The following is a 12,079-nucleotide window of genomic DNA, read 5'->3' as shown; positions in this document are numbered from 1 at the left end:
AGTGACACCACCATGATCTTCCCCGCTGTGCTCATCATCTTCTCACTCCAGTGGTTCAAGCATTCAATACGTGCAGACGCGCAAAGATTGATCATGACGCAGAGCTGTCTGTAACAGCCATGATTGGCAGCAAGAGGCCATGAATGGGCCAACCCTAGCATTCTAGCAGTTAAAAATCATCACCCAGCACACAGCAACCAAGAACCTACAAGAATGTCGCCTATGTCACAGAGCCAAGAAAACCAAGATATTATTTCTTGACATTACAGCAAAGATTGATCGTATCTTGAACACAATAAACTTGTTTGAATCTACTATGAGCAAAATGGAGCCTAGCAAGTAGATACCAAAAGCAAGCACACAGAGGGATTAAATTCTTAGGCCGACGTACCACCTATGGTAGGTAGGTGTCTCCAGCTCTAGACGGCTGCACGGCCTTCCTACTCGGCTGGCTTGGAGGACAGGACCTTGCAGACGGGCATCGTCTCGTTTTTACTCAGTAACTTGAGCGATGGATGGACATGGATATCTTGCATTAACACTCTATCCCCAATGTCAACATTTGTCAGGTCCACCTCGATTTTTGGAGGGATGTGCTCGGCCGGGCAGAGATACACCAAGCTGGTCCTGATTTTCTGCAAGAAGCCACCTGCTTTTTCGATTGGATTTGAGAGTTAGGTCAGCAATAGAATTAGTTCATCAAGACAAAAGTACATCAAAGAACACCAAAGCAAGAGCTAAATGGTCGATCTACAACAAAAGGAGTGCTGGCATGTTTTCTGCAACTATTGTCAGTTTGGCAGGAGATCTTCAAGCATAAGCATAAGCTGCTCGCTGTAAACTTATAAAATATAACCAGATTGCTAATGTAATGGTTTCTATAGGAACTTCGAGCCAAATTCCTAACGGCCGTAAGACAAGGGCCAAACTTCTTCAAAATGCCAGCTTAGTGGCTTTTGAAGCAATATGAGATAATTGAAGTTGGTATTTAGGCAAGTGGAAGTTGAGTAGAAACTTGCTGCTCTCTTAAACTGACCACACTTGCTGAACTGGAAACACATGTTGAATGTGTCATTTATCATTGCACAAGTACCAAAGTCATGGTTGTTTCCTTAGATCAGAGGTTTCAATACAAACAGTGCCAGATCAGGACCACATATCCACGGTTGATGCCTAGTAAATGATAGAGAACACATGTGCCCCTTGTTGTGATAAAAAGAATGAGAATCCCAAAAGCGTACTGTGTTATTAGAGTGCCTACACATAGTAATACATTGTTATGGAACTTCCAGACTGTTCAACATTCATTTGCTGGAATGCCCATGGAAAATGATGGTTATAATGGAACTTCCATAGTCATTTCTCACTAACCGTAACTATAAAGACAACATCTGTTTATATCCAGAAATCGATCCATTTATATTAAAAAATGTCAAATCAAACTTTAGAAATTATTCAGATTTTTCAACTGGTAATGGTATTAACAGAATTTTCATCAAAGGAACTCAATGCCATAATATTTTTATGATTTTCGACAAGACATGCTCCATAACAATGTCCTAAAGGTCACAAACGTGTGGATTGAATTGTCTCAATGTCCTAAAGGATATCTATTCAGATAAGGAGGGACCAATTTAGTATTTATAGGCAAACATCTCAACAAACTAAATAAATAAGGAGATTACAGGATACCAGACATTTGTACTTATCCATACTTAAGCACCTAACAGTGGAATAGTGATTTAAACACATACTCCCTCTGTTCCTAAATATAAGTCTTTTTAGAGATTTCAGTGCAGACATAGACGTACTTTAGAGTGTAGATTCACTCATTTTGCTCTGTATGTAGTCCATAGTGGAATCTCTAAAAAGACTTATATTTAGGAACGGAGGGAGTATATGTTAGGGCAATAGGAAATAAACCATTTGAATTAAGCTGAATATGGCCAGATTGAGCTTTAACTGGTTATGTTGCTATATAAAATAGGATTGAATCATATATGCACACCAAGTGCTTACTACTATAACTAATATGTATAACTAATATGAATATATGATCCGCACATGTGTGGTAATTTGCATCTAGTAGCTACCAAGATGATTATTCTTAGGATGCACTCCCTCCGTTCCAAAATATTTAAAGTTCTAGGTTTGTTCTAAGTCAAACTTGCTTAATTGACAAACTCTAGAAAAATGTGCTAAGATCTACAACATCAAATACAAATAGTATCAAAATATATTTCAAAAAGAATCTCAAGAGACTAATTTAGTGTTCTGTTAATATACTTTTCTATAGACTTGGCCAATAAATCCAGAACTTGAATTATTTCGTAACTATTTCAGTTTTGATGACAAATGAACATGCTTCGGTTCATATGTCATCTTACATTCTACACCCTCTGTTCACTCCTACATTAGTGAACAGAGGGTGTAGCTACCATCGGTTCATAACTACCGAGTATACCAAAGGAATGTTACCAAAAAATAGAAAAGAGAAGGGTCGCACCTTTCTTTAACCCAGGGCAGACATCCTCCCCTTTGAACACTACGGGCAAATTCACCTTCAGCATCGTTCCTTCATCTGCTTCCACCATCACCAAGTTCAATATATTCCCTGTGGATTCATCTGTCTGCACCTGCATACGCAAGAGCACAAACATCACCCACAATGCATAAATGGTACAAACCTTCACTAACAACCGATCCAACCAATTTCTCCAAAGGTTCTCGACACACATAATAGGGACAGGCTTAAAACTGATCTCCACAAGAGATTCCCTGAGATAGGAATACATTATGAGCAGGAAACAAGTAAGCTAAAAAGGGATGCAAGATACCTTACAAAGTTGAACTACACTTATGATCATCACAAGACAAAAAGATGAAAAGTACTCGTTGTTTGACCATCCAACAAATAAATGAGAGGGATATGATCAGGTGAGTGGGTATGTCCGAGCAATTTCTGCTAAGGAAGTACAATTAAGTACACACTGGTTTTGACTACCTATCATTTCGCAATCAGCAAACTACGAGCAGCATTACCCTAATGTGCATTTCATCGAACATAAGGTGGGCGAAGAACATCCCCGCCAGGAAGGAGCACAAAGATGCAGATCCTGCGTGCGTGCTCAACAAATGGATGCAATCTCAGCCGGAAAGGCGAGAAAAGCTGGTATACCTTGATTGGGAGTACGGTGCCAGAGTGCACGACGGCGGTGGACCGCTCGCCGGCGCGGACCTGGAGGCGGACCGGGGTGGATAGGAAGTACGGCGACTGCTTCAGCATCTCCGCGAGCTGATTCTTGTCGGTGGTGAGGAGCTTCCGGTGGGCGACCCCTTCTCCGGGTCCGGCGCCGGCCAGGGTGAGCAGCACGGCCGGGACATTGCCGTTGCGACGCTCGCGCGCCGCCGCGCGGGGTCCGGCCGTCTCCCGCGGCACCGCCTGGATCGTGTGGTGGTAGGACGCCGAGGCCTCCCGCCGCCACGGGGCCGCCTTGCGGAGCGCCTCCCCGACGGCGGCGGCGCCGCCCTTGCCCCGGAGACACTGCGCCATTCTTTGGGTTCTGGGTTTAGGGGAAGAAAGGTGGGCTTTGTCTGGTTGCCCGGGTGGTTTTTCTTCCCCCTAGACTTCGCTCTCGCATCCGGCCCGCGTGTCTTGGTGGCCCAAGCTTTTCTCCGTGGCCGGCCCAGTCCGACTCCATCTGGACCTCCTTCACAACAACGGAAAAATATTGCGGCTCCCCGACTCGGAAAACAGTCGCGAGCGGCTTTTCCTAAAAAAAAAAAGTCGCGAGCGGCACGGGTCCCTCCGTTATAAGAGCCCACGCTCCGAGAAGCTTAGCAACTTTCCAACAGAAGCCTCACAGTTTTCCCCTCGAAGAAAGAACCTAGCGACTACGCATAGGATCGGTCAAGCGATGAAGCAGGAGAGCGACCGGACAAAAGTGCTGCCCGACGATGTGCTCGCGGATGTCCTCGCCCGCCTCGCTCCACGCAGCCTTGCCACGTCCCGGTGCGTTTGCAAGACGTGGCGGGGCATAATCGACAGCCAGCACGCGTTGCGCAACATCTTCCTCCCGAATTCATTGGCCGGTATCTTCATCAACTTCAATGAGCTAACGCATTCAGAATTCTTCTCCCGCCCATCGCCCATCAAGATTGTTGGTGTCGGCGAAAGGCTCGCCAACCGTGTGAAGGATCACTGCAACGGTCTTCTCTTGCTTTACGATGCGGTGGCTAACCCAATAAGACGATGGGAGGCACCATTGCCACCGCCCCAAAGCCTATGGGCGGAGTGCTTCTTCGAGGATTCCTATCTTGTGTTTGATCCTACGGTGTCATCGGACTATCATGTGTTCTTGATACCTCGTATTCCGTATATCGAGCTTGACATAGAGCCATTTGAAGACCCCATGGTTGAGATTGACCCCGTGGTGTTAGAATCGGAATGGCCACCTACTTCATGGACCCTGCGGGTCTTCTCATCGTTGAATGGGCAATGGGAGGAAAGAATATTCATGCGACAAGGGGAGGCTGCGGGGATTGTGTCTGACTTGGCAACAGACTATTCATGGGATAAGCGTCACGCCGTCTATCGGTGTGGTGCATTATATGTGCATTGCGAAAAATATTTTGTTATAAGGTAACTACTTCTTAAGCATCATTATTAGTCCAAATATTTCATTGTAGTTCTTTTTTCACTTATTTGATTTGCCAGCGTGTTAGCTAATGATATGATTTCTTGCAGGTTGTCATTATCAGATAGCACATATCATGTCATTAAACCACCAAAAAGTCTTGAATCCGAGAGTTTCCCAAATTGTTATCTTGGGAATTCGAAGAAAGGGGTGTATTATGCCTTGCTACTTGAAAATGGATGCAAGTTGCAGGTGTGGGTCCTTAACGAATCACATGGACATAAGAAGTGGATCCTAGAGCATGATAGGGACCTCAAGTTACCATCGCCATGTCTAAACAATGGTCCATGGATTCTAGAAGATGTTAACTACAATGAACAAAAGAACATTCAGCATTACGATGAAACCAATGGAATAGAAGAGGATTTTGAATGGAACTCTGAAAACGATGTCTTAGATACAAAAGATACGATCAACAAGGGTGGCTATGATTCAATTCTTGGATTTCATCCTTTCAAAGAGATCGTCTTTCTGAGTAGAAAGTTGAGCAAAAATTTGAGCAGGGGATTGGCATACCATTTGAATACCTCGAAGATTGAAGACTTGGGTAACTTATGCCCAAAGGATTACGATGATATTACTGGCCAACATGGACGTATTGAAGCTTCTTTTATGTACACACCTTGTTGGGTGAAATAGTTCCCTACTAGAAAGGTCCCTATATAGAACAGAAAATTGTATTGGCTATTAGGTGCATACTATTTTGTACAACTAGATGATACCCCGCACGTTGTTGCGAAAATTTTGTATCAGCGCAAACGTTAATTCATAGTTGCAAACAGTGTAGAAAATTAAAAAAATATGGATCAAAGTGATTACCCTATAAACCAGAACAAATATGTTAAGGATTTGGTATGGCACAATTGCGAGTAGATGCTGCCCGAAGAGTACTAATGACATTTTTCTTGATTACAAATGAACGCAGTCGCTCTAGTGATAAAGCAATTCTAATTTTAGGCAACCTATAATTACTAATTTTTGGTAGAATCTGTAGTCTAGTTTGCAAGAAGCTGCATGCGTTGTTGATGATGTAGCATGTTAGGTTGTCTATAAGGAAATTCTCAAAGAAATAACAAAGGATACCGCATCTTGTATATGTGAGTTGAATATGAAACATTGGGATGACTTGATAACATCAGTGCCGAGGGGAGAGGAAGGGACAAAGCATGCTTGAGGGTGGCCTGTTGCCCGCTTAGATCAGTAGCCAACTGGCCGTCTGCCTCGCCGGTTTTGTCTACATGCACTGTGAGAGACGAAAGGTCAACTCTGCATGCAACTGGTGGCTTGTGGGAAGTAGTACGAAGCTATAGTGGCAGTAACTGCAGCGCTGGTGAGGACAACAACGAATGATGTGGCTTTACCATATGCGAGAAAAATTTAATAGTGGGAGGTACGTTGCTGATGTGGCAGGAATAATGATGTGGATAACTTGCATGTTTAGAGAAATAAGATAGTGAGGGTGAACTATTTATTTAGGTATTATAGATATGAAAAATATAAATTTTGCGACTCTAAATTCCCCTATTTTGTCCTTCTATCTTATCTTTCATATTATACAAAGTGATTTCTCTTACTCAATCTGACCGTTTATTTCATATATTTTGTCCTCTATTCTTTTTGCTAGTGCCATTGTGCATCTTTAACAACCCGTTGTTGCCCATTTTCTAAAACAGAATATAGATGAAGCCTGTATTAAAAAATACAAGTGGTATTGGCGTGCATCCAATCTACATGAGACGTTCATAATATAATATGCCCATCCAACATCTCTACTATTGAGGGGACTCCATACGTGCTTTCGTCCCCTCTAGGTATCCACCGCTGCATCTTCGCATTCCCTGCCCCAACGTTCTTCAAGCAAATACCCGCAAACCCGTTTTGATTCTTTATTAAGGGTTTTTCTGCCATAATGTTCCTTCGCCCCCTTCCCCCCCACCTACGCACCAAGGATCCAGAAAACCAGCCCCCCCTTAAGGAAATATGACCTAAAGGCAATAATAAATTTATTATTTTATATTTCCTTATATCATGATAAATGTTTATTATTCATGATAAAATTGTATTAACTGGAAACTTGATACATGTGTGGATACATAGACAAAACACTGTGTCCCTAGTAAACCTCTACTAGACTAGCTCGTTCAGATGGTTAAGTTTCCTAACCATAGACATATGTTGTCATTTGATGAACGGGATCACATCATTAGGAGAATGATGTGATTTACTAGATCCATTCGTTAGCTTAGCATATTGATCGTTCAGTTTTATTGCTATTATTTTTTTCATGTCAAATACATATTCCTTCGACTATGAGATTATGCAACTCCCGGATACCGGAGGAATACCTTGTGTGCTATCAAACATCACAACGTAACTGAGTGATTATAAAGATGCTCTACAGGTATCTCCGAAGGAGTTTGTTGGGTTGGCATATATCAAGATTAGGATTTGTCACTCCGAGTATCGGAGAGGTATCTCTGGGCCCTCTCGGTAATACACATCATAAGAAGCCTTGCAAGAAAAGTAACTAATAAGTTAGTTACAGGATGATGTATTATGGAACGAGTAAAGAGATTTTTTGATAAAGAGATTGAACTAGGTATGTAGATACCGACGATCGAATCTCAAGCAAGTAACATACTGATGGACAAAAGGAATAACGTATGTTGTCATAACGATTCGACCGATAAAGATCTTCGTAGAATATGTAGGAGCCAATATGGGCATCCAGGTTCCGCTATTGGTTATTGACCGGAGAGGTGTCTCGGTCATGTCTACATAGTTCTCGAACCCGTAGGGTCCGCACGCTTAACGTTCGATGACGATATAGTATTATATGAGTTATGTAATTTGGTGACCGAACGTTGTTCAAAATCCCGGATGAGATCACGGACATGATGAGGAGTCTCGAAATGGTCGAGAGGTAAAGATTGATATATAGGACGATGGTATTCGGACACCGGAAGTGTTCTGCAGGGTACCGGGTACTTATCGGGTCACTGAAAAAGGAGTTTCGGGCACCCCCGGCAAAGATATGGGCCTTATGGGCCAAGTGAGGGAACACACCAGCCCTGGTGCACCCCTATAGAGGCCAGCCCTATGAGGAGGAGAAGGAAAGAAGGGAGGGCAAGGAAAGTGTGGATTAGGATTCCTACTTCCTTCCCTATCCCCTCCTCTTTCCTTCCACCTCGGTTATATATGCACTACAAAAAAAAGACACATCCGTGACATTTTGGGCCAAACGATTTTTTTTTTCTGTCATACATATAACACTTCTATGACGATAATTGTGACAAAACTCGGTATCATCATAGATGTGGTGGGCTCCTACTTCTATGACAAAAAATCATGACAGAAAATGGGCTTTTCGTCCTGGGCGGGCCGGAGACGTAGCTGCATGACATTCTTTGGGCTGTCCATGACAGAAAAAACCATGGTAGAACCAAGGGCGAGGAAAATTTTGGGGAGTTCCCGGTTATGGTGGGAGGTCGGGGGCTGAGCGATGCGCGTTTCTCTTGTACACATACGCGCGTGTGTGCGAGGCGTTGGCTCTAACTGAACCCGAGCGAGGTGTTGGGCTCTAACTGAATCCGAGCGATTGCCCTACAGGCTACACGTTACTGAACCCGAGCGATCGATGGATGGCTGTTAACTGAACCCGATCGAGTGATTCCTTCGCTACTGCTGCTAACTGAAGCCGATCGATGCTGCCTCTGGATGAACAGTGAGTGTTGCAGGGGGGTGGATGAACAGTTCCCGGTGGGGGTGGATGAATAGGACCCCATGATGTTGCCTCTGTATGAATAGGACCCCGATCGATCGAGCCGGTTGGGGCTGGATGAACAGGACCCCGTGGAGGGCTGGATGAATAGGACCACCCCGTGGAGGGCATGATGAACAGTAGACGGTGGAGGGCAGGATGAACAGTAGCCCGTGGAGGGGTGGTTGAACAGGAGCCCGTGGAGAGGGCTGGTTGAACAGTAGCCGGTGGAGTAGCGCGCGGTGGAGGCTGGATGAACAGGAGCCCGTGGATGAACAGTCGCATGTGGAGGCTGGAGGAGGTCGGCGGTGGATGAATAGTAGCTCGTGGAGGCTGGAGGGGGTCGACGGTGGAGATGAATAGTATCCCGTGGAGTCCCATTTTGCGGTACGCCACACCCCTCCCGATGAACAGGACCCCCGTTTCGACCGTAGCGCTCCAACACAAGTCCGTTTCGTCCGTTTTGCGGTACGCCACACCCCTCCCGATGAACAGGACCCTCGTTTCGACCGTAGGAGGTCCATTTCCTCCGTTTTGCGGTACGCCAGACCCCTCCCGATCAACAGGACCCCGTTCCGAACGTAGGAGGTCCGTTTCCTCCGTTGTGCGGTACGCCAGGCCTCGTTTCTATCGCCTGTTCCGTCTAAGCCCTCCCGATGAATACGACCACGCATTCCGTTCCGACCCAGCCGGTTGGCTCCCACGAGTTCCGTTGCCTCCCCATAAACACGATGCATTCCGTTGCCTCCCCATGAACACGACGACGACGATGTTTCTCTGTTCTGACCCAGCCATGTCAAGGAGCCCTCGCCATACGTATGCGCGAGTAGGCGTTCGAGACCCCGCCCGTATGTACACATACATGGCCGTATTTTATTTCTTGCACCCTGGCCGCCTCTACTATGACATGTGCGTGCCTCTACATCCACCAGTATATATGTACGTACACGTTCGCGACCAGAATGATAACGCTATGTACGCTTCGACCAGGTGGGTCTCGACTATCAGGCACTTCCTTGCGTGCGAAGATGTAGCTGGTGGGTCCCAGCAGTCAGGGGGGCGAAATACGGTGGCCCATCCGGTGGGTCCCTGCTGTCAGGTGGAGGAATAATTATTTTGCACGTAATAAGGAGGCACTTCCTTGCTGCGGCCGTGGACCCAACTGTCAGCCTCTCCACGTACAATCCATGTACGATGAAAGCCGTTCCTTAACCACGTTGACCACGCCGCGCCGAGAGCACTAGGGCGGTGGATGCGGTGAGGCCTAGGAAGGGGACACACGGAGCCGGGGAAGACACGGCAGTGGATGCCCACACGTAGAGGAGTACGAGGGCACTGGTTCGCTACGGTGTGAGGCTACCGTCGCCGCAGAGTAACAGGGGGTGTGGGTGAGTAGAGGGATGGCCTGGCCAGCGGTGGGAGTAGTTGTTGGGTTTCGTAGTAATTTCAAAAAATTTCTTACGCACACGCAAGATCATGGTGATGCATAGCAACGAGAGGGGAGTGTGATCTACGTACCCTTTGTAGATCGACAACGGAAGCGTTTGGTTGATGTAGTCGTACGTCTTCACGGCCCGACCGATCAAGCACCGAAACTACGGCACCTCCGAGTTTTAGCACACATTCAGCTCGATGACGATCCCCGGACTCCGATCCAGCAAAGTGTCGGGGAAGAGTTCCGTCAGCATGACGGCGTGATGACGATCTTGATGTACTAGTGCTGCAGGGCTTCGCCTAAGCACCGCTACAATATTATCGAGGACTATGGTGGCTGGGGGCGCCGCACACGGCTAAGAATAAGATCACGTGGATCAACTTGTTCCTTTGGGGTGCCCCTTGCCTCAGTATATAAAGGATGGAGGAGGAGGAGGCCGGCCAAGGCAATTGGTGCGGCCAGGATGTGGAGTCCTACTAGGACTCCAAGTCCTAGTAGGAGTCCACCAAGAAGGGAGGAAGGGAGAAGGAAGTGGAGGAGAAGGAGAGGTGGCCGGCCCCCCTTTCCCTAGTCCAATTCGGACTAGAGGGGAGGGGGGCGCAGCAGCCCCTTGGCCCTTTCTCCTCTTCCCACTAAAGCCTATCAAGGCCCATTGCTTCTCCCGTAACTACCCGGTACTTCGAAAATACCGAATCACTCGGAACCTTTCCGATGTCCGAATATAGTCGTCCAATATATCAATCTTTACGTCTCGACCATTTCGAGACTCCTCGTCATGGACCCGATCTCATCTGGGACTCCGAACTCCTTCGGTACATCAAAACTCATAAACTCATAATATAACTGTCATCGAAACCTTAAGCGTGCGGACCCTACGGGTTCGAGAACAATGTAGACATGACCGAGACCCGTCTCCGGTCAATAACCAATAGCGGGACCTGGATGCCCATATTGGCTCCTACATATTCTACGAAGATCTTTATCGGTCGGACCGCATAACAACATACGTTGTTCCCTTTGTCATCGGTATGTTACTTGCCCGAGATTCGATCGTCGGTATCCAATACCTAGTTCAATCTCGTTACCGGCAAATCTCTTTACTCGTTCTGTAATACATCATCCCGCAACTAACTCATTAGTTGCAATGCTTGCAAGGCTTAAGTGATGTGCATTACCGAGAGGGCCCAGAGATACCTCTCCGACAATCGGAGTGACAAATCCTAATCTCGAAATATGCCAACCCAACATGTACCTTTGGAGACACCTGTAGAGCTCCTTTATAATCACCCAGTTACGTTATGACGTTTGGTAGCACACAAAGTGTTCCTCCGACAAACGGGAGTTGCATAATCTCATAGTCATAGGAACATGTATAAGTCATGAAGAAAGCAATAGCAACATACTAAACGATCGGGTGCTAAGCTAATGGAATGGGTCATGTCAATCAGATCATTCACTTAATGATGTGATCCCGTTAATCAAATAACAACTCATTGTTCATGGTTAGGAAACATAACCATCTTTGATTAACGAGCTAGTCAAGTAGAGGCATACTAGTGACACTCTGTTTGTCTATGTATTCATACATGTATTATGTTTCCGGTTAATACAATTCTAGCATGAATAATAAACATTTATCATGATATAAGGAAATAAATAATAACTTTATTATTGCCTCTAGGGCATATTTCCTTCAGTCTCCCACTTGCACTAGAGTCAATAATCTAGTTCACATCGCCATGTGATTTAACAGCAATAGTTCACATCACCATGTGATTAACACCCATAGTTCACATCGATATGTGATAAACACCCAAAGGGTTTACTAGAGTCAATAATCTAGTTCACATCGCTATGTGATTAACACCCAAAGAGTACTAAGGTGTGATCATGTTTTGCTTGTGAGATAATTTTAGTCAACGGGTCTGTCACATTCAGATCCGTAAGTATTTTGCGAATTTCTGTGTCAACAATGCTCTGCACGGAGCTACTCTAGCTTATTGCTCCCACTTTCAATATGTATCTAGATCGAGACTTAGAGTCATCCAGATCTGTGTCAAAACTTGCATCGACGTAACTTTTTACGACGAACCTTTTTGTCACCTCCATAATTGAGAAATATTTCCTTATTCCACTAAGGATAATTTTGACCGCTGTCCAGTGATCTACTCTTAGATCACTATTGTA

General features: G+C 45.5%; 2 protein-coding genes across 2 annotated transcripts; one reads left to right on the top strand and one right to left on the bottom strand.

Annotated features, from left to right (window-relative positions):
* Nucleotides 1-237: 237 nt before the first annotated feature.
* Nucleotides 238-3,598, bottom strand: LOC123086828 (50S ribosomal protein L25). Its single transcript, XM_044508647.1, has 3 exons — nucleotides 3,179-3,598; nucleotides 2,507-2,636; nucleotides 238-649 (listed from the first exon to the last, which is right to left on the bottom strand). The coding sequence occupies exons 1-3, from the start codon at nucleotides 3,551-3,553 to the stop codon at nucleotides 441-443; spliced, it is 714 nt and encodes a 237-aa protein (XP_044364582.1). The 5' UTR covers nucleotides 3,554-3,598; the 3' UTR covers nucleotides 238-440.
* Nucleotides 3,599-3,840: 242 nt separating this feature from the next.
* On the top strand, nucleotides 3,841-5,377 carry LOC123082255 (uncharacterized). Its single transcript, XM_044504624.1, has 2 exons — nucleotides 3,841-4,642; nucleotides 4,748-5,377. Exons 1-2 carry the CDS (start codon nucleotides 3,918-3,920, stop codon nucleotides 5,334-5,336), a joined length of 1,314 nt encoding a protein of 437 aa, XP_044360559.1. The 5' UTR covers nucleotides 3,841-3,917; the 3' UTR covers nucleotides 5,337-5,377.
* The last annotated feature ends 6,702 nt before the right edge of the window (nucleotides 5,378-12,079 follow it).

The sequence above is a fragment of the Triticum aestivum genome, chromosome 4A (assembly GCF_018294505.1).
Source record: "Triticum aestivum cultivar Chinese Spring chromosome 4A, IWGSC CS RefSeq v2.1, whole genome shotgun sequence".
Lineage (NCBI taxonomy): Eukaryota > Viridiplantae > Streptophyta > Magnoliopsida > Poales > Poaceae > Triticum > Triticum aestivum.
This window is presented reverse-complemented; position numbering and strand designations above follow the sequence as displayed.

What these genes read in the sequence shown, in the direction of transcription:
- LOC123086828 (XM_044508647.1), bottom strand. Translation starts at nt 3,553, where the DNA reads ATGGCGCAGTGTCTCCGGGGCAAGGGCGGCGCCGCCGCCGTCGGGGAG. An exon ending in GCACCGTACTCCCAATCAAG is followed by an intron (nt 2,637 to 3,178) that starts GTATACCAGCTT and finishes TTGCGTATGCAG; the next exon opens with GTGCAGACAGATGAATCCAC. An exon ending in CTGCCCTGGGTTAAAGAAAG is followed by an intron (nt 650 to 2,506) that starts GTGCGACCCTTC and finishes TCGAAAAAGCAG; the next exon opens with GTGGCTTCTTGCAGAAAATC.
- LOC123082255 (XM_044504624.1), top strand. Translation starts at nt 3,918, where the DNA reads ATGAAGCAGGAGAGCGACCGGACAAAAGTGCTGCCCGACGATGTGCTC. An exon ending in GAAAAATATTTTGTTATAAG is followed by an intron (nt 4,643 to 4,747) that starts GTAACTACTTCT and finishes GATTTCTTGCAG; the next exon opens with GTTGTCATTATCAGATAGCA.